The 22,243-nt window shown below is 43.0% G+C and overlaps 3 protein-coding genes across 9 annotated transcripts in view; 2 read left to right on the top strand and 1 right to left on the bottom strand.

Moving 5' to 3' along the window:
• Positions 1–1,418, bottom strand: part of LOC128262683 (uncharacterized) — a 36,661-nt gene extending 35,243 nt beyond the window's left edge. The window contains 1 exon segment of the mRNA XM_052997092.1: positions 1,400–1,418. The gene's annotated coding sequence lies outside the window, so the exon portion shown is untranslated.
• Positions 1–22,243, top strand: part of LOC128262680 (uncharacterized) — a 118,988-nt gene that overhangs the window by 80,650 nt on the left and 16,095 nt on the right. For all 7 annotated transcript variants that reach the window (XM_052997085.1, XM_052997083.1, XM_052997082.1 and 4 more), the window contains 3 exons: positions 10,242–10,347; positions 16,382–17,080; positions 18,548–18,664. In XM_052997085.1, coding sequence (XP_052853045.1) covers positions 10,242–10,347; positions 16,382–17,080; positions 18,548–18,664 — 922 coding nt within the window. The remainder of the gene's footprint in view (positions 1–10,241; positions 10,348–16,381; positions 17,081–18,547; positions 18,665–22,243) is intronic.
• LOC128262692 (heat shock protein 23) lies at positions 3,238–4,417 on the top strand. Its single transcript, XM_052997102.1, is given in 2 exon segments — positions 3,238–3,563; positions 3,565–4,417. Coding segments are annotated over 2 exon segments (651 nt in total). The 5' UTR covers positions 3,238–3,425; the 3' UTR covers positions 4,078–4,417.

Below are 22,243 nucleotides of genomic sequence, written 5' to 3'. Positions count from 1 at the left end.
TTTAACTAAAGTGAAGTGAGTGAAGTCATTCATTTGGACATTTACCAACTTTGCATTATACAAACGACTACACATTAAATCCGTCCGATGGCTTTACTTTTGCGTACTAAAATAACCGGAAGTAAGTAAATTTTTAATGCTTGATTTCACCGCATGGAGTTGTTCACTTAGGTAAATGTAATTTATTATCGGAATAGAGCCAATACTAGCCATTTCTTGATTAGTTTGCACGATTATTGAAAACAATTGGAAAGTCTAGCCAGTCTGCATACGCAATGCACGCCTAAATTGTTTTTTATTACAAAACAGGTCTAAGTACTATTTGCAATCACCGAACTATTTATTTCATTTAAATTAATTTTAATTTTTTGTACCCTCTACAAATTGTTTTTACTCGACAACTGTAATTGAGGTCAGGCATTTGACAAGAGTATGCAACTATTACATAGCTCAGATACAACTATTTTTATTTGCTTTTAATTTAACTTTAGATTTTAGACATAAGAATAAGGTTAAAATCACCTCTATTCCTAAAAAAAGATGTAAGTAGTGGTCAGGCGTTTAAAAATAAACAAAAGTGCGTACGTACATCAAACAATGATAATGACATTTGATTTATGTAAGAGTATGCATACTTTACGCTTAAAACAAGTGTTCTCTTAAAGTTATTTTAAATCAAATAATGTAAAGTAATTTAAATGTTTACTAAAGCGATATATTCCCAATAAACTAATTTAGAAGAGAATTTGTTATAGACTTTTTCATGTTGTGTTCAACAGTCTTATTTCGTAGATGCAGTTTCAAGATAAACTCAAAGTTGCTACCTACATTAGGCCGGCTTTAAGTCCGAAACTGGAGGCGTTTGGCCGTTAATCTATTGGATTGTTAGTCGCCGAATTGTGACCCAGTTAGCAGATGTTTATCGGAAGCAGCACAGGCCGTAACCCACTTAATGAATGCAATTATTTTCCAATCACGGCGCTAACGCATCCAAAGCTGGCTGCCAAGGAGCCCGCAAGCAGGGCCAACTCCCAGGTCGGGCTTTGATTAACATGCCTTGGCGTTTACATTGCCATTCGAAGGCGGCAGTTATGTGCACACATGTGCAAAATAATCTACGGCTGCCAGCAGGGCACGGCCATTAATTGCGCCCCTAATCCTGTGTCCTTTACAATGTGGGTCGCAGGATGGGGAGCGACAAGGTCGCAGGGCTGATTAAGTGCTACGACTCCAGTAATACCATTATTAGAGTTGCTCCCAAGCAAATAATTCTCATTGAGCCATCTTCGATGGGCCGAACGAGCTCCGATATCAAGGCACTTAATTGACTTTTGAAAACCTCTCAATTCACTTTATGCAGCACATGTCCTTTTGATTATCTTAAAGTCATGACTCTTACTTTAAGCTTGTGAACACCTTTAAAGTCAGAAAACAACTGAGCTGAGTGGTGTGTTTGCCAAAACAAGATACTTTTGGCTTAACAAATTGTTGCTAATTCCATGAACAGGAACTTGTGAAAAGCTTTGACGTATTTCACAACTTTGTGCTATGTAAGAGTCCGCTTTCACAGAAATACACAAACCAATTGACCCTTTAAAGAGGGAACAGAAATATCTGCTAATGTTAGCTTAATCCCTAAGCACTTGCGTAATCTATATTTGTCTCAGCGCTATGAAGTGGAAGGTCTTGACTGCCTGTCAATGCAATTTCGAACCCCCCTTCCTTCCCTTCTCTTAGCCCCTTCTAACCAAGCCAAGAACAAGACTTTGGCTGGGGCCAACGAAACTGTTGCCTTCACTTTTGGCCGGGCTCTGAAAATTTGTCAAACTTGCTTAAAAGCCAAAGGAAAAATTCAATTTCAGCAGCCATGCAGCCAAGCAGCCAAATTGCCTGACCCCAGCACGAGACATAAGTAAAATATATTTCGTATATATTTTACAAATTGGCTCAACCCGGGGCAACAGTAGTCCAAAATAGCAGCAACAACGAGGCAACAACTGTCTTGACAACGCAACGTTGTCGTTCTCTAGAACAATGGAATGCAGCTTAAACAAAAATACATGGTGAAAATTAGGTGGCACTCCTGTTTCTAAAGACTTCTGGAAATTCTACCATCTCTTCAATAGATTATCTGGTTATTTACTTACATATTCCAGTTAAAAGCTAACACCCTGAATTCAGTTCTTTGTGAAGATCTTCTTTGAAAAGATCTCTTAAAGATCCATAGTGTACATTGTACTTAAACTCAAATATGTACTTGTAATATGGCTTTTTTTCTTCGACTCCAGCATACAATTTTATTTTCTTCTTGAAAAAACGAATTATAATTAAAGTCCAGATTTTTCTCAGTACATCCATTTTCAATGTGGGGGGTCACGATTTTCATTAGTTTCATTTGCCACAATGCGTCTGCCATATTCGTCCGCTCGTTTCCTTGGATTTGCTCTGCTTTTCTGTTCCGGGGTGACAATGGCACAATTAGTGACAGTGACACCATCGCCATTCGGTGGCCACTCCGCCTCCCCGACCGCCCCTTCAAAATTCGGCATTGTCTCATAACTGGCTCAACTCGCTGCTGCAGTGTTTTCCTTGTCCTGTCCCTGTCCCCTGTCTTGTCGCTGTTTCCAATTCCGGCTGCTTGGCTACTTGGCTACTTGGCTGCTTGGCGCCATTTGTGCAATAAAAGGAGGAAACTTCAGCGGCTGATTGGAGCGTTGCCGGGACGGGTATTGATCAAACAGTTTGGCTTGTCGGACAAGGCTGAGCCCCACTTTCTCGGCAACGCGTGTCGGTCTCAAGGAATGCGATACAGTCGAGCCCCAAAATGTCGGATTAAATGAAAACTAACTCAACAGTTTCTTTAACTTATGCTATCTCTTAAAGGAAGACATTTCTTCCCTTTCCCAAGCTTTGTTGTCTTTTTTGTCGAATGAAATAAAATGGTAAGCCTAGGTTTTGTTTAATAATAATAATTGTTAAATATTTTAAAATATTATTGAATATTGTTACCTATTGTTAGTATTATTAAAAGTTGTTGAATTCAACCGCTGATGTACATTGTTGAATGCTGCTGGATATTGATGAAAATGAAAGGATATTGTTCGATATTGTTAAGTATTTTGAAGACCATTTTTCTTACGCCACAGCTCTCCAGATTTGACTTATTGAAAGTCTGCTGTATTCATGAACGGCATTGAATGCGGGGCAGAAATAGTTTAGTAGGCTGTGGCAGTAGTGCCAGGTACAGTTGTGCAGCTCCAAGCTCCGCCGATTACCATACCCTCGGCAGGCACTCAGTTAGCTTGTAAGAGTCGAACCGGGCGGAGGGCAACGGTTTTTTTGGCCACCTAAGCCAAAAATCAACGCGCTTGCTCCGTGTCCAACGAACGAACAGGGGTCCGAGGAAGTCGGAGCCGCGCCAAGCCATGCCCATCCACTGGGACTGGGACTGGGAGCACGACCACGAGCATGGCGGGGGGCACCACCACTGGCCACCGCCGCGGCGCCACTGGTCCACCGGGGAGTCGAAGTGCCGGCAGCGGCACTACTACCTGTCCCACGATCCTGGACGTCTGCGCCCGGGACTTCCACCTGCGGATGGACGACAGTGCCTGGTGCCACGGCTCCTGTCTGGTGGGACGCGTGGTGATCGAGACGGGCACGGAGCCGGACTCCCTGGGCCGGGGCACCTTCAAGGTGGTGCTGGACGTGCACCACTTCCAGATCGCCGAGCTGACGGTGAAGGCCCGCAACAGCGACACTGTGTGCGTGGAGGGCAAGCAGTCGGATGACCGTGCGGACAAGGGTCAGTTGTGCATAACGCGCGAGTTCACGCGATCCTATAAGCTGCCCCGCCACTACGATGCCACCCAGGCTCGGGCCACCTTCTCGGCGGACGGGATCCTCATGATCACCGTGCCGGCTCCGCCCAAGCTGGACGACGTGGAGCGGCTGGTCGAGATCGAGCCCACGGGCAACTACTTTGGCAGCGTGTCGGATCCCACGGCTTCCAAGGCCATCGAGCAGGCGGAGGCGGGTGGCGATCCCACTCCCGATGACACGGCCATGGACAAATGAAGTCGGCGACGTCTGGCGGTTGCGCGGAGGCTGCGCCTCCTCATCCCGAAGTGGAGGCGGAAGCCCAAGTGCGTTTAGGCCGCCAGAGGCAGTCGACCAAGTTTCGAAGGCGCAGAGATAGGCACATGCACGTTGGAGTACTTGTACTTTGCAGAAAGTAGTTACTTGGATTGTCATTAGGTTCCAGCATAGCTAGCACGTAGCCCCTCGTTCGAAACGTGAGCAAATATGGCGCGGTTCTAGTTTTATTTCTTAAGATAGCTTCAATATAACGTTAAACAGTTGACAAACGCTTCAGATTTTGTTTTATGCCAATAAAGGACTTTATCAGAAAACCAAATGTTTGGTATTCTTGTCACTCACACAGTTTTAAATCCATATTAATTTGGCTATATCACTCATATTACAAACCCAGAGAAGAATCATGGTAAATCCAAATATTTTCACTTTAAATTACATTTGTTTTCCTTTTGGATAATAATTAATAATAATAATGAAATTTTCATGTTTTAGTTTATTTTAAGTAAGTTTATATTTTGAAAAACAATGTTAAATTTAAATATTTTAATGTTTAATTTCACGTATCTGGTTTTTTTCTGGGTGCCTTGTTCGTTTTCAGTTGTGATGGGTAATTGTATAAAGAATCCGAAAAGGGATGGATCGATAGATAACGAAGATTCATTCCATTGAGTTGTTATTTAAAATGCAATCTCACACAAAATATTTGCCAGCTAATCGCCAAAACAATCCCAAATCAAGGATAAATCATGCCCGTGGGAAAACCCGGCTCGGATACAAATCCCAAGCGAATTGGATTTCTTGCCGCTCTTAACTTTCCTGTCACGCAGCGTTTGATTAGCGTCAAATTTGAATAAAATTCACTAACACCTTTTGTGTTTTCCTCTCTGTTTTTGCGTCTGCATCTGACGCTCTGCCTTTTTCCTTGGGCACATGGCCCATAAAAAGACAAAGGGAAAACCCAGCTAGTCAGCAAAAAATAAAGAAAATACGAAGACATATGTATGTAGTTTGCTTATCGACCTAAGAAAATTCCAAACAAACATGGTGCGGCAGCAAAAAGGCAAGGGGAAATACTTGTAATGTTATGTAATAAGTGTTTCAAGAAAAAAGTGAGAGAGAAACCATATGCAAAACCTTAGTAATTAAACTTATTTGGGATTAAATGCTGTGTGCAAGTGCGGGTATCTTCTCTGAGGCTCTTTTAAGTTGCAATATATTTAATCCAAAAAGAAAGGAAAAGCTTGCAAAGTCAGGGGCGTGTGGCCTACTTCATAAGGGTCCAATCAGGCCTTCGGCCTTCGCCGTTTTTGATTTGGTTGCCGTCCCTTGCAATTTAGCTGTTGAGACACGTTTTCTTGTTACGATTGTAATGAAATTTGCTACATCTTGAAGTGAATTGTTGCAGGCCGCAGTCCACAGGCCGGCAGCTGAAAAAATTGCCACCGAACGATGGGACAACGAGGTCGCGTACTTTGTCATCGTTTTGTTTTTATGCGTAGTTGCGTTTAATAAAGTTTTTATATGGCCCTTGAATGCGAGGCGTGGCGACCGAAGGACGGACTCCCTTATTTCTAATCAAGTTACGGCTGCGGAAACGCTGCCTGCAGCTTTAAGATATTGGACCGACTGCCGGGGCCGTGGTATATTCATATTTACGAGTATGGCGGATGAGAAGGGCGATAAAATATTCAGCAGAAAAGTAACTTCACAATTTCAATTTCCCCTGCTATTGGTGACGGGGACAAACCAAAATAACACAACGATAATAAACACCTACACACCAATTTTATGAACTCATAAAACACTCGGATGGAATCGTATTCTATATATGCCATGTACACTGCCTATGTTTGTGTTTAAATAACTGGGCCGTAGGCCTTCCCAAAAAAAAAGCCCATATGCACACCTCTTCCGCTTGGGAAAGCCCTAGAAAAACATCGAACATCGCCGAAGGCCATTGCTTTGGCCATTGTTGTTTTATGTTTCGCTGGCCACAGCGCGGCAGCAATCGGTATGCGGCTCACAACTTATTTTTTATGGCCTTTGATTCATTGTGGATGCGATTGAATGTTTTTCTGCCAACTTTTCAATCGTGTGTGCTGTGATCCCGTATCCCCCGAGGAGTGACAGAAAGTGTGAAGGCCGCGACAACTAATTACGCAAATTGATGTGACATCAGACGGTTTAGGAGCACACAAGTTGAGGCCTCCCGGGGGAGACAATCCACCGGCGATTTTCACGCCCTGTCGAGCTTCTTAATTGCCGATATTTATGGTAATGGTGACAAAATTGTGATTTTATACATATACATAAGCAATTTGTTTATGGTTTTCTTTGCCGGCTCGAGGTCATGTATTTGTTGTGAACAATTAAAGACAGGGTTTTTAATTATGTCATCCAAATTTGTTTAGTACATACCTTAACTTAATAATTAAAACAATGATTTTTCTAAATTGTTTTTAATAAGAACTGTTTCTTTGCCAATTCACCTTTCATATTTTACATTTTTTATTTGAAAGCTTTGAAAAGGTAACAATGTGAAGAAAAATAAACTATAAAAAAAACTTAACAAAAAAATATTTGTAATTTTTTTAAATCGTGCAACTACATGATTAAAATTGAGACCAGAAAGGAAAATGTGATACGTTTGAGATAGAATTATCTATATATTACGTATACGTATAAGCATGTGTGACTCATAAAGAATATGGAGCTAAAGTCGAAAATAAATCAATAAATCAACAAAAATTTGAGGAGAAATTAGTGCCGCTAATTCGAAATGTAGTTATAGTGATAGTTAAATAAGCTATAAAATATATAAACTTCTTTTTTTGACACCAGTTAGCTTACTACACGAGAGCTAAAGAACTCTAGCAACTACTTTTCTTGAAGACCCCCTAATAATTCGCTTAAAAATCAAGGATTACTCTTGTCATTTGCAAAACTGGCATCCGAATCACTGGTTAGGTTATCTGTGTTGTTGGAGCGTGTCCAACAGAGTTTGCTGACATCATAAGACTCCGGCAGCAGTGCCGACGTAATTGCTCCATTGAACTTTACAGCCAATGGGTTGTTATGAGTGGTTTGACCAGCAACCAAAGCACACCCGCTCAAATGAAGCGCAGATTCGGATTGTCCCGTCATGAACTGGCATCCTGCGAACTGTTTTGTTGTTTAGCTGTTTCGCTGCTGAGCTGGTGAGCAGCTGAGCTGCAGTTGTGTTTACAGGACATGCACACAGACACGCACGCCTACGCAAAAGCATTTTGCGGGCCATTTGTAGCGCGTGCAACTTTGGGGATGGGTATTGGGTATTGGGGGTAGGGGAAATGGGGAAATGGGAAATGGGGATTTTAGCGGGGCCTGCGGACTGGCAAATGCATTTTGCAACCGCAGCCGGCAACGCAACGAAACATTGCTGCCCCCCGGAGCAGCAGGAGCGGGACCAATTGCACTTGCCGGAGATGGTTACGTGAGGGAAATCGCATTGGGAAAATGCATCATTAACAAGAAAGGAGCTGCGATTACTGGGAACGGAACCGGAACCGGAAATACCCTGACAGAACCATCGATGTAATCTAATGAAGGATTCGTATTGATTGCACACTTTTAAATACTTGTCTCAACAGCTAAATACTGAGTCAAGGCAGAAATATTAAGTATTGCATTCCATCTTAACTAATGTCAATAAAACCAATACATTTCTCCAGCTGAAAGCTTTGATAATGATTTAAAATAATGATATTAAAGTATTGCATTTAATCAACTTCTTACCTAGCTTCAATGTTGTGTTAAGCTTTAACTAACTTTCCAAGTAAAGTAATTTTAATGAAACAAATAGGTTTTTTAAACAAAAATATTTAAATTTGGTTTAAATGGTAGCTTTACAAAAATGTTGTACAATATGCTTCCATCTTTTTATGCTCTTTAATGAGCAATGAGAATACCAGCTGTCTGTCATAAAAAGAAATATCTTTAAACAACTTCAACCCAATAGATTTCAAACTTTGAGATTGCTTGGCACACAGCTTAAAGCCGATTACGAAGGGAGTGCCTGCCAGATCCAGATAAACACATGCATTAAGGACTCGGCAAGGCTTCCTTTGCCCCAAAACTTTCATTCAACATGGGTATACCCTTTGTCGAGGGCATCAAATTGAGCACACACCATGAAGCGAATCGAATGGCAATCCAGCCGCCAACGACCCAAAACGAATAATGTTCATCTGTTTCGAGCCCGATATTAGATCGCTACCAATAGAAAAGAAGGACTCCAGCTCCTTTGGCCATCACGAACGCATCGCTGAGATCGTGTTTGTGCGGCGACTAATCCTTGGTCCTCCGTTGCAGTTGCATTTGCAGCAGCGGGGAACGCAGTGGCATTAGTGGAGCTGCTGCGGCTTAGCCAGCTTCCTGGACATCCTGGACATCCTGGACGCCATTGCCATTGTGCCAAAGCCGATGTCAATCCTGAATGGGCCCATTTGCTGTTAGCGGGACGGGTCCTGTGGACGCATTGCTGTTTTTGTGGTTTTTGTTTGCGAATCGGCGAGGACGTAGTTAGTACGGCATTGGTGTTGCTGCCGTTGCTAATGTTGCTGCTGTTGCTGCTGTTGCTGTTGTAGGTGATGCTGCTGTTGCTGCTGCATTTAAGCGTTACGCACTTCCTGCTGGGAATGTTATTACTTCCGTTGCCATTTAATTGATTTTGAAGGAGCGTATTTCGCGGTCCAAGGGGAAGGTAGGGGTGGATCTTCCGCCCTGGGCCATTAGTAAATTGTAGGTTAAGTGCTCAGCAAGCGAAAGCCCAAAAGCCAATCTCCATCCTCATACCCCCACTCCCAATCCATTGAAAACGCATTTTTAGACGTTACACCTGCAAATAACTTGGAAGTGGGAGTGGCAGTGGCAGTGGTAGGGGTAGTGCGGTTAAGGAGCCTACCACCGCACTGCGAAAATGCGGTTTTTGGGCACCACTTTTTCAAAGCTCTTGTTGCTGCCGTGACGTCAGAGCTATCCATGCGTAAAAGTTATTAGTAAAATGCACTCACCCATTGGAAGGCGAAAGGAAATGGCAATGGGCGCAGGTGGCAGGTGGCAGGTAGCAGTGGCAAACTGCAGATGTTTGTTGGCCACGAAAACCTCAAACAGCACTTAAGTTGTTGCCAGCTGGAAGGCTTTGGTTTTCGGCTTTCGGTTTGCTTTACTTAGTGCTCTCAAGGGAAGGGGCTGGTGCAAGTGCAGGTGGAGGTGGAGGTGAAGTTGCAAGCTGCGATTTGCGATTTGCAGTTTTCGGGACTCTGGACTCCGGACTCCGCACTCCGGAGGATTATGAGGCACACCCAGGAGCTGCCTAATAGGCTTAGCATGCATTTTAGACACTTTGCACAAACTTTTGCCCAAGCTGCTGACGAGCGGAATTTAAATTCGCAATTAACAGATTCCACATCGCTTGCCACAGACACAAGAACTGCGATTTCCATCCTCTGTGAGCATTTGGATGCGAGCTCATGCCTTCAGTCATCACAATTCACAGACAGAATGTCGGTGAGAGTGAAACTTTACATATGGTGATTGATTCCCGGACTGATTCGACTGATGAGCCACATAAATCCCAGCCAGAATTCTACGTACACATGTCTGCCAGCCGTGCACCGACCCATTTATCCATGAAACCAACAACTATTAACAATTTTAGCAACAATGAGCTGCCGCCGCCGCATTCAGGGCATTTCGCAAAACATTTGAAAATGAAACATTTTCCCGCTAATTGACTTCGAACCACAGCATCCGCGATTGTTTCCCCATTAGCTACGATTTCTTTCGCCCAGGATGCGATGGTTTGTGCGGATTGGAGATTGGGGATTGGTTTCGGGGGAGTGAGGAAGTGAGTGAGCCATGATAAGTGAGCTGCTATTAGTGTGTCAATTAGCGGGCTTGCTACATACAAGTATGATCCAGTTTACTTGGTTCGGGCTCCATGGAACACCACGCCACATGGCATATGGAATATGGCATATGCCCGGGGCGTGAGACTTAATGCATGACTGTGCACTGTGCGAATCGGTTTCAAGTACTCGCGGAAACCGAAAGTGGATTGCTAATTAGCATGACTGACTAACGCTTTCATCTGTCTGTTTCAGGGAAATCTGGACCACGGTACTACCGCCCGAAACCAAAGATGTCTACACCGCGATTCTGGGCGTAACCAAAGCGAGTCGGATCGACGAAGGTGTCTACAGCTGCAAGGTGAGTCATCATTTCGGTAACGTGCGTAACGTTCTTTTAATGAATTAAAGGCAAAGATGTACAAGGTTATATTCGACATTTTTGGTGTTCCCATTAAGTGACTTTATCATTACGACAAAGAAAAAAATATTTTAATATTTTTAAAATTTTTTTTTTAGTTTATATTTAATTTTTTCTTTGGTGCTACAATAGACTGAATGCACTAGTTTATGCTATGAACTTCATGAAATCAAAATAGCCTATGCTTATGCGAAAAAGGCGAATTCGTGAAATAAAAGAAGCAGGGATACCAGACATATACAATTTATTACATGACTGGCACCACTGATAAAATTATTATTTTAGCTTCTTATTAGTACTTTTACCATCGCCAAAGCGCACAGGGAAATTAATTAACAATAAAGCTGAGTGAAGACATAAGCAACAAAAAAAGTTATTTAAAGGGGGAGAAGAATTTAATTTCAATTGTTTTCTTTTACGTCCGGCGTTGCCACCTTTTTAATAGGGAGTTAACTTAATTGCGCCTCACCATTTCTTGCATTTGTTCTGAATTCATAGTCAACTTTCGGGTGTAAGCCAATACACGGAATGGTGTTTGTGCACAAACGTTTTTCCACTTCACAAAAGTATTGCATTAAATAGCCATGGCATTAACACAGTAATTTATGTAAGTTTATTGATCCGCATTACTAATTCAGTGCAGCTTATTTGTTAAAATTGTGATCACATTTTGTAAACTCTTATTCTGCACACAAATTACATCTTGTCTGATCAAAGAATAGTAGATTTAATGGGTTGCTTCTGTATTCTAATGCATGTATTAAGCAATAAATATACGCCAACATGAAGATATTTTAAAACAATCAATTTTGTTTATTCATTTTCAACGACACAGTCAAAATCAAGTCTACATATTTTTATACAATTTTTTCTTTATGGAAGTTCAAATGAGTTCGAGCGACTTAGAAATAATGCTAGCAGCAGGAAAAGACTAATTAAATAAATTTCCTATATTAACACACATTTAAATGTAACTACCAGCAACACATTCAAAAGTCTATTCTTGTCGTTATGTGTTAGCAACTAATTAAATTCTTTAGAAAACCATTTGTACCATACATTCAACTGCTAAACATTTTGTTTCGAATTTGTATCTAATTTTAAACTAGGCCAGCATTGGTTCATGCCATCACGTGCACATCAAAGCATTCAAAAATTCCATGTTAATCTAAGCTGATGATCTGGTAATGCCACTTGGGCCCTTGGTTTTTTTGTTTTAATGATTCCGGTTCCCCGGGCACTTTCAGGCCTTTGCAGACACCCCGTAATATTTTCAGCTGACTAATCAGTCTAATTGCCATATCGCAGCGGCGCAGAGCTATTCCGAGTGTTGGAAACCGTCTGGGAAACCCCCCTGAAGGCCACATAATTTCATTTGGCTTTGCTGCGTTCTGTTCACGGCCCTGTTCTTCATTTTCGCTATAACGTAGCTTTTAATTAGACTAATTAAAGTATGGCAGACCGGCCAGCTAGAAAGGAGTGATGATGGGAGAAGAGTCTGCCGACCATTGCACTTGAATGGTCTTTCTCAGGGGCCAATTATATTTTAATCTATGGTATTAAACATTCTTTTGACTGCGGTTTCCGGGGATGAATTTACGGGTGCCCAAAGACGATTTTAAGCCCAATGTAGCTCAGTGTGTCTTTAGGCCAGTCCTTTCTCGGTTTAGGGGCCGGCACTAAATAAGAGTTTTAAATTGTTCCGCACCATTACGGCCCAAAAACTGCCCGGCTCCCCTTCCCTCACTTCCCGGCAATCCGGTCCAAGTCCTTTCTTTACGGCTTAGGTAATAACATATTACGCAAATGGCTTGTAAAAAATATTGGAGCGCCCGTAAAAGAGGCCAAGTCCTGCCGTACGTACACGTGAAAAGTTTCCCCAAAAAGTTGGCCCGCCCGCCAAGTACGTGGACACATGACCATGGATGCGAAGTTAGTTATAAATCAAATGGTAATTTGATTGCCTGCCCACGGGAGATTGTAATAAAATGTTTACGTTTGTTGCGTATAAATCAAATTCCGAATTGTTGCAAACTCAATTGAACTTCGGCATTAGCATAATGTATTCTGATTCTTTTGCCTTACTTTCTGACGCAATTAAAGCTGGCTTCTGCACTTTAATTTCGTAGCCAGGAAGGGGAATGGGAATTAAATGCAACCACAAAAAGCATCGTCAGCATCTGTTGCACCGACACGTTTCTTGGGGCCCGGGCCCATTGTATTTAGTGCCTGGTCCGAGGCCCTCCGAGGGGATTTTGTCGAGTTCTTTATGGGGGAGCCAGCACGGTTTTCCAGCTGCCTTTGCCGCTTTGTGCCTTTGGCGCGCCTCGTGCCGCTTACTTATTATTGTCGCTGCTCCGCCCGTAATGACGCAGCCAGATCAAAGGCAGGACTTGCCAGGAAGCAGGACATGGCAGGGGGGAGTGCGAAACGCTTAGCAGCTGCAACAACTGAACGATAATCAGGAGGGCTGGACTGGAGCTCAGAGCTCAGTGCTTCGAGCTGCTCGGTCCCTGAAGGTCGATTGTGCCCACGTCTCGCAGCTGTTTGCTGAAAACTCGAAAGCATGAATCCTTTTCAATAACACGGCCTCGAGGTCCGAGTCAATAGAACGCCTCCATTATTCGTTGGGGACTGTAGGTTCCTGTCCATAACTTGTCGGCGGCATACACACAAAAACACACAAAAGCACACAGAACACACACAGAAACACACACAGAAACACAGCGACCATCGTACAATTCTAATGGGGCGTGTGCCCTTGCGCATTTATTATTTATGTATTGATATTAAGTATACGCCTTGTTGCAATTAATTCATTTGCCTTGGGGAACGCGGCCGTCTTGGGTCCATTACGTGCACAATGGCCCAGAGCGGTGCTGTCCTTAAGCCGGCTGCATTAGCCCCACTTCTAAAGCCACTTCTGATTTCGCAGAGCACGACTGGAGCTTAAACGTTGTCTTGATTAAAGACTGGTGGATGAAGGCCACCTCGGTATCAAGTCAGAGTTGTGCATCGTCCTGAAGGTCCTTTAATCGTCAATGTACAAAAAGTTACTGGTTTTCGTGGTACGATTGCCATGCCACAATGCTGTCAATATCCATTAGCCTAATAAATGCTGCTGGCTGCGGAATAACCTACTTTATGAACTATTAATTCCGTTCGAGTGTTGTTCATTGATCGAGCCAAATGTTTAGCCATTCCAGGGCACAATGTGTTGTTTAACGACTTGGCCCGTTAATGAGACGCGACTTATCCGGGCCAATAAAATGCCATTTGGCTATAAAAGCGCTCCACTCGGCAGCTAAGTTTTGCAGTCGAACAGCGTGCCTGCTTAATGAGTTAATTGGCATTTGGATTTTGTGGCCGGCCAAAGATTTGTTGACGTTGCACACTCGTAAAAGTTCACGTTCCCGAGGATTGCAAAACAAATTTAAAGCCGCCCTTGCCATAAAAAAAAGCAACTAACCATTGGCTTACACTAAGAGCGTTTCGCTGTCTATTAAATATTTCCGGATCGACTGAGGCCCAGTGCCCGGGGGCTAGATATCAGACGAGGATGCAGGAAAACCCAGCCAGACAAGTGGGATACCTTCACGGCGGCGACAATGAGGCCGCCGCCTCCTCGTTAGTTGTATCGCTTTTATATTTCTTTCTTTTTTTTTAAATTCGAAGCGGAAGTTTGCTCAACATCTGGCAGACTTGTGCCCATCAACATCGTCATCATCATCGTCATCATCATCATCATTATCAACATCATTGTTGGCGGTGTGGCAACGTCTAGGATTTTCTCTATGAACCGACAGCCACTGCACTTGGAAAAAGTTTACTACTTACTTAAATTTAGTTAAGTTAAATTAAATCCAAACGAAAGTCATATAAACTGAGATAAAATATTTGTTTGGTTCTTAAACACACCCAAAACAAATACTGAAAGTTTAGTGTAATAATTGTATGTTGAAAATAAACCACAGACAGTATTAAAGTATAAGTATTCAATTAATTTTAAATAATATAACCACTATACTTTTTGGTAGTCTAAGGCTCTATTTTTAAATCACATTATTTTCATTTTAATACTTTCGTGGTACTAATTTAATACTAATCTTATTGAGAATTTTTTCATACCCTATTGGGCTTAACATTCATGTACTAATAGTTTATTTTCAATGACAGTTTTGACTTCACATTTTTGTTTATTTTAAGGTCAGTTGTTTTACTTTTTCGATTGTAATTGTATTCAATTCTGATTTTTACGAGTGTAAAGTCTTTGGCTTTCCTAAGGATGAATGTGCAACAACGGGAGCATCAACAAAGCAAGTTTACAATTCGTTTGCTCGCCAGCCGCGTGGAAATAAATAAATGCAAAGGTTGGCTCAAACCCACACGGCTGCACTAAGGCTTTAAGTAGCCATCCCCTCTTGGCCGAGCAAGTGGACGTAAATACTCATGCTCGTGTGTAGCTTCAAGAGTCCTTAGAAGCGGCGAAGGATTGCCTGGACATCGTCTGACTTTCTGTTCGAGTGCCAAGGCAAATAATAATCCAAGCCCGATGCCCTATTTTATTACGACAAATACATTTTGCAATCCCGTTCGGGCACTTAAGCCTTAAAATTACATTTCATAAACTAATACACGAGCCTCAACGGCAGACCGAAACGGAATTTGCCGTTTGATTTATGACTGCATTGCTCAATTGCCCCAAGTCAAACTGCAAGCACAAGCAAAATCAGGGCTCGTCATATCCAATCAGCACACAATGAAGATGGAGTCTAGCTGACTAGCAAATAAGTCTATTAAACAAATCCTTGGGTGACAGCCTTCGAGCAGAAGCAGGCCACAATTGTTTCCCTTTGCCCCGGGCCGACGTCCTCGAGAAGGACATCGCCATCGGACATCGGACATACTGCCCGACCACCAGGATGTGTGTCCTGTGTCCTGTGTTCTGCTCTCAGACAAGGCTGCTGATGTTTGGCTGGTCGCCCTCAATGCTGGGATATCAATGCAATGCACGTACAGCTGGGGTCGCACTAGTGGCTCTAAATTTATATTGTATGTATGTTATTATTTGTGGCTAAATTACCATATCAATAATATCAAGTATTGTATTGTATGTCAGACTTGGAAATTAAAAATCCTTCAGTTATCGTTTGTTCGTTAACCTAAGCTTCTTAGTCTACGTTTTAAAACTAGCTTCTCCGACATTGGTTCTTTGTCACGAAGTTAAAGTAAAAAAAAAAATAAGAGAGTTGAAATTTACATCAAATAGCTAAACCTTACTTTTCTTTAAATCTTAAAATTTGAGTTTATACATAGACATAAAAATGAACGATGGGGATGACTCCCCGTCTAGGTCCGTCACTTTTTACTGTACAAACAATGTAATCATACATTCTTCTTTATATTTATATTAATAAAATTAATTTATATCTAACGCTACAAGAATAAAACTTATACCTATACCTAGAAGATCATATTTTTAAATGTTCTATTTTTTAATCAGTAAAACTAAATGTTTAACTCAATTTCATTTAGTACACCATATGGCATCGTTATGATTGAGATATGGTTGGTTATAAATATTATGCCTTTATTTTTCATTTTTATCCATTTTTAAATATTTTTTGTTTTCAGATGGAATTTATTCTTTAGTATTGATTTTTAAAACATCTGATTTGTTTCTATGTTTAAGTTTTTAAAGTAAGTAAGTTAATTTCATTTTCTACACTATTTACGATGGTAAAAGTACCTTAAGGGTTATGACATTGTTTATTATTTAATAGTTAAGAAATAGTTACGATTTGTTAGAACTTGACTCCTTGACCACCACTGTGTGCCTGTTTTGATATGAGTAATCAAAAGCCATGGCATTCCGCAGTGCCATTGACAGACGTTCCTTGTGGCCAGTCCCTTTGACCGGACGTTGTCTAATGAGCCCCACTGACCACATACTCCCGTTCTCCTCCTCTTGAAGGTCACCGACTGGGGCGTGGAGCAGTGCCGCTCCCTGCACATCCACATCAAGTCCCCGCCCCGTCTGCGCGTGGATCCGGCGAGTGTAACACTGCAGCGGGGGGATTCGCTGCGGGTGCGGTGCCTGTCACCAGGCAACGACGACATTAAGCGCTACGCCCAGCTCGGCTACAGCTGGACCCGCAACGGGGTGCTCTTCCAGTCGGACGCGGGCACGGCCATGTGGGAGGACCTGTACCCCGACGGCAGCATCCTGAAGATCAACAACATCCAGAAGTCGGCGGAGTACGCCTGTCTGGTGTCCAACAGTGTGCGTCCGGTGTCCCGCAGCGTCTACATCAACGTCATCGAGCGGAACGCGGCGCACGTGTGTCCGGCGGAGTCCACGTACGGCATCCATTGGCCCACCAGCGCCCCCGGAGCCCCCATCATCACCGACTGCCCGCGGGGCTTCGAGGGTCACCTGCGACGCATCTGCGAGCAGCGGGACACGGGCAACTCCACCTGGCTGCTGCCCGACTTCTCCGGCTGCGTCAGGGACGAACTGCTGCTCATCTACAACCGCTTCCTGGCTTTGAGTGCCGGCTTCCAGCAGACGAACTCCTCCAACATCCTGAAGGCCTGCTTCGACTTCACCCTACAGCGGCGGCACAGTTTCCTGCCCGGCGAGGCCAGCTTCCTCATCGACATGCTGCACGAGGTGAGGTGGCGGGGATTCCCCATTCCCCATTTGGGGCAACGAAAGGGTGACTTCGGAAGGCAAAGCTCAGGGGGCCATCCATCTGATTCTGGCTAAACTCAGTTGGTTTTGAAAGCTTGTACACTTGTCAGCCATAAAAAGAAATGCCGTAAACAAGCTGAACACAAGATTTTCAATCGGCAATCTCAGGGATTTTAATACAACAATGAGTACGTTATTAAAGCTTAAAGAAACCGTACACAACAACAAGATTAAAGAAATCTCCTTAGCTTCAGTCTAGACAAAAAATTGATAAATAAAATAATTAAAAACAATGCTGTTTTTATATACAAGGATAAAAATAAATTATTTCCTAATTTTTATGAAAAGAGTATTAATTTAAGGAATAATGACCAAATATGGCCAAATGACTTAAGTAGGCCATATGGCCTTAGGTCGTTTTAAAATAATTTTTCCTTAATATACATGAGATGTTCATATTTAAGGCTTCGTTTAGGAATTTTTCCTAAAATCAAGGAACTTTGATTTCTAAGTATTTTCAGTACTCCTGCAATATTTATCAAGACAAACAAAGCTATCTTAAGCTCCAATTAAAATTCGAACAATTTTAGTTAGTTTAGTCAACTAATTGATAAATACAATATATTCAAAAATGCCATTGTTGATATATACATCAAAAACCATGCAGTTTCAAAGAAATTAGAAGTAATCATATAAAATGCCAGTATAAAGACAGGATAACCACTAACAGATTGTAACAGAGAGCTACTACCTTAAATTACACATACTTTCAATAAGTTCCAAAATGCCTTCTCAACCGATTGAGAAACCTCTGTTGGAATCCAAATTATCCCCAGCAAGGGTACAAACGTAAAAGCCACCAAGGGGACGGCAATAACATTTCCGAAATGTAACAGATTTGGTTAAATTGGCCTAATCAAAATCGGAATTGCGATTCCCTTTGCGGCGTCATATCTTGTTTCCGCAGACCTCGTCGCAGACAGATTCCGGACTCCAGACTCCGTGCGGCGGAATTTGTCTGTTCCGTCCGCAAAAACCCTTAACACACTTCAGCTCCACCTGGGTGGGATGGGCCGGACTCTTGAGAGGACGAGGCAACTATTTCACTATTTTTAGCACGCAAATGAATGCAAAAGCTGCTAAGCCGGGCGGCTTGCCATTTTTCACACAATTTTCGGTTGCCCGACTGCAGTCAAAGAAAAGTTCCTGTTCCCGTTGCTGATACTGCTCCTACTCTGTCTCCTTCGCCTTTTGGGGTAGCCTAGCAACAATTTTTCATTTTAATGCGCACACAAATTTGCCGGCTAACGAATTGCAGTGAGAGCCATTTGGAGTACCTTCCGTTTTGGCCTTAAACGGGCTGGCAGGATGGGATGGCAAGATGAAATCGGTTCTTGTATTATATTATGTTGTCTCAAGTCTCAAGTTTCCTTGGCCACTTCACAGCTCGACACCTACCTGCAATTGAAAGGCACACAACTGGAGCGCGAGATGGCCGCGGAGATAATACTGCGCATCCTGGATAAAGTCATGCAGAATGCCCAATCCCTGAACAGTCAACAGGTAAGTGTAAGTGTAGGTATAAGTGTAGGGATGTTGGGATACTAGGATGCTTTGCCTGCTTTGCCTGCTGCAATGGCGCATAAGTTATGGGCAGTGTGCTCCCGTTGGGCGCCATAATTTATACCCTGCAGCCATATTCAATATTTGCCAGCCGGGTTTTCCGACCCCTTTGGGGATTTATCATGCCCGAAAGCACACACTCACTCTTGTTGCCATCGATTGCGAACTGGGGCAAAGGTGGGCATTTGCCAGCTTTTATTTAGCTTGTAGTTGGCCTGTCACTACACTACTGGGTGGTGGCAATTTGCATACGTACATTTGTCTGCCCCAATCCGTGCTCGGATTTCCAAAGCAGCCGGTGAATTGATGAGCCTGCCGTCTGGTAATGAATACCTTTTTCGATATGCATGAGCTTGTGCATTTTTCGGGTTTGTCTGTGGTTTTTCCCGGTGTTTCCCGGTGTTTCCGGTGTCCTGTGAGTGGTGAATTATGTGATTTCCTGGCCCGACAAGTTCGTGCTACACGTGCCGATTTTACTGCAGCGATAATTGGTACTTCCCCCCGTAGATTAAAACTCAAGCATGCCAAATTAAAGTCCCACTACAAAGTGGTGCTCGCCTGAAGGCCTATTTACGCTCCATTTAGCAGAACAGCTAATGGAGAAGGACCACCTTTTCCTTTCGAAAAGGTGCTGCTAATGAGGGGCAATCAAACAATTTGCCTGCGACCCTCTTCTCCTGCCTGTCGCAGGACAATAAGGATAACCACTTCCTTATCACCTGGCAAAAAGGCAGACACTTTTGGCCAATCTACGGCCTCGAAACGGCGCTGAAAAGTGCGTTTCCTTATTTTTTTTTCATTTCAGCTGGCTGGATGGAGGGAGGAAGTGTATATCCCCCGGTTGAGATTGTGGTTTCCATTGTTTCCGGCTCAACTGAGGATTTCAAGAGCGGAGGATGAGGCTGTGTCGTCGCGTCTCATGTTTTATTCCGTGGGCAAATTTTTGCGTACGCCAAGTGCGGCATAAAAGTGAAAGAACGAACGAACGAAAGAATGAAAGGCAGGATAAGGCTGAAATTTTGGTATGCAAATTTATGAGAGTGTTGATTGCAACTGTTTGAATATGGCGCCCCCGCTCAATGGACCTGTCAAGAAGTGAGGATAATTGGCAAGCTCCTTTTGGATGCCGAGTTTGTTTGCCCCTCTCCTCTCTCCACCTCCCCAAGGACACCTCCAACACCTCCATCACCTCCAGCATAATCTATTAGCCAGCGGACTCACTTATCCGCGGAGGGATAAGCTATCCCTTAATATTCATCTTTTACGAGCGAACTGAACAAATTTTTCGCCTTTCGCGGGATCTGTTTGCTTAGCACACAGCTACCGGAAGAGCATGGAAGAAGTTTTTAATGCGATCAAATTAATTTAGTTTCGCCAGAGTTCGGCTGAGCTATGGCATTTCAATATGATGCGCCATGTGAGCCGAAAGCCAGAAAGTCGCTCCAGAAAGAACAATTTATGTTAAATTTTTATTAGCTGACGCAGTCGGAAAAACTTGGCAGCATAATTGGGTCGATTAAAAAGCGTTGGCATTCGCCGAACTTTCCTGAAGTTGTGCAAATAGTTCGCATCGTTTTTATTGACTGAGCGAAAAGTTTAATGGAGTGAGCCGAATCCCCGGCAAGTTTATCGAATTTTCTGCTCGCAATCAAGTTTAATTAGTGCATCGCGTCGGTCCGAGAAAATCCGTGAAAGTAATCAACTGTTCGCCAAGGCCATTCGATGGCCCAATGCGAATTGAAAAGTTTCAAAACTTGAAGTTGAGTCGAGTTGCACCCAGTGCCACACACATTAAGCCACTTAATTCAACCGAAAGCATTTCGCAAATAAATTGCCACATGCGGCCAGCCTGAGCCCCGTCAATATGTTGATAGATAATAATAATCCCGAATGGAAATTTTTATGATAGCATTTCATTTGCTTAAAACCAATTTTCATTCACGCCCAGTGGACTGGATGTCAATGCAAGCCTCCATTTGCGGTCTGTGGGAATGGCAATTGAAAAAGTTTTTCCGGATGGAAACTGCTCATTTTTGGATGTTCGCAATGCGAACGAACCCGAAAAGTTGATTAAAACACTTGTGCGAGCATGAGCAGGAGACTGGGATTTGCATAAGTTGGTGTATTGACCAGCGAAGTCAACTGACCCACTTTCGAGTACAGAAGGTAGAAAGTTGGCCGAAAAGCGCTTCCCATTCAAATCAAATCACGACGAATCACTTAGCCGAAAAGTATTCGCTGCAAACGTGACCCTAAGTCACGGCTCAACTTCGCAGTTCGGGGGCGAAAACTTTTGCTCACACATGGCCACGACCACGCCCCTTTATTTGACGGAGGGGGGGAAGGGGCGGTGATTTGCCGGTAAACTGCTAAACGTGGCTAGGTCGAAAGTCAAGTGAAATTTGCACATGGAAAACTTTTTGCAGGCTTTCTCCACATCTCTCTGTCCTTTCCCTTTTAAAGAAATCATACGAATGCCACACACATTTGAATAGGCACCACCGGGTCGAGGGCGTGGCCGTAATCGGGGGCGTGGCACTCATACATACAGCGGCAAAGCCTAATGCTCTCTGATGATGCCGAAGTTTCGGATTTTGTTCAGAAAAGTTCCATTACGCAAACTTTTCCAATTGGAATTGTTTTCGCTTTCGATTAGTTGCCCCAAAAACATTAATGCAGCAGTATGTTTGTATCTTATGTAAAAATCCGAATTTCGTTGAGTTCGATGTGGTTTTGATTTTGATTTGTAACAGAAATTCCGGACTCCACTCCTTGGACCATCTCTGTATTTACCAAAAAGCTGTGCCGGACCTAGCATTATAAATTGCCGAATTCGAAGAGGAAAACGAGCTGCTGTAATGGCAATGGCTTTCGCATTACAAATTGCGAACATCGAACGTTGTAGTTGGGCCCTGCTTATTGGCCCCGCTTTATGGCTTTGTAACTGCACTCGAGAACGTAACAATTTATGATTTTTATGCCCGGGTTCAGTGACTGCGCTTTCTGTGGCTTTTGTGCTCTCGTTGGCATCCAGAAAATATGCCACATGGCCAGCGGCATGATTCCCATTCCCCTTTCCTCTTCCCCCTTCCTTCCTTGTGGCATTGATTTCGGCCAAAGTTCATAGCCGGACTTTATCCGATTGTTGGCTCGATTGTGCGGAGGATGACGGAGGCCGGGTAAATATAAACATGGCATATGCTGGGGTCTTATCTGTAGTACCTTTCTCTCGTATTGAAACGCAGACAAACTCTCGAGTTTCAGCCACACTTGCAAAAATAGGTCTTGCTTCGGGCACAAATAAACAAATACAAATCTTATTTTGAATGGAAAACTTGAGCTTGGCTAAGGCAAAAGTTATTAATATTTTTACCTCAGGAATGGTTTTATTTTGATTTTCTAGGCCAGTTCAAACACAAAAAGTCCCTGAGGTATTTGCATTAAACTTAAGTGGAGAGTTTTGTTTTATAGCTATTAATTTTATACAAAAAGTCATTTTAAAGATGAATGTTTTGGAAA

The sequence above is a fragment of the Drosophila gunungcola genome, unplaced genomic scaffold, assembly GCF_025200985.1.
Source record: "Drosophila gunungcola strain Sukarami unplaced genomic scaffold, Dgunungcola_SK_2 000001F, whole genome shotgun sequence".
NCBI lineage: Eukaryota > Metazoa > Arthropoda > Insecta > Diptera > Drosophilidae > Drosophila > Drosophila gunungcola.
The sequence above is the reverse complement of the archived record's forward strand: the minus strand, read 5'-3'. Positions and strand labels throughout refer to the sequence as shown.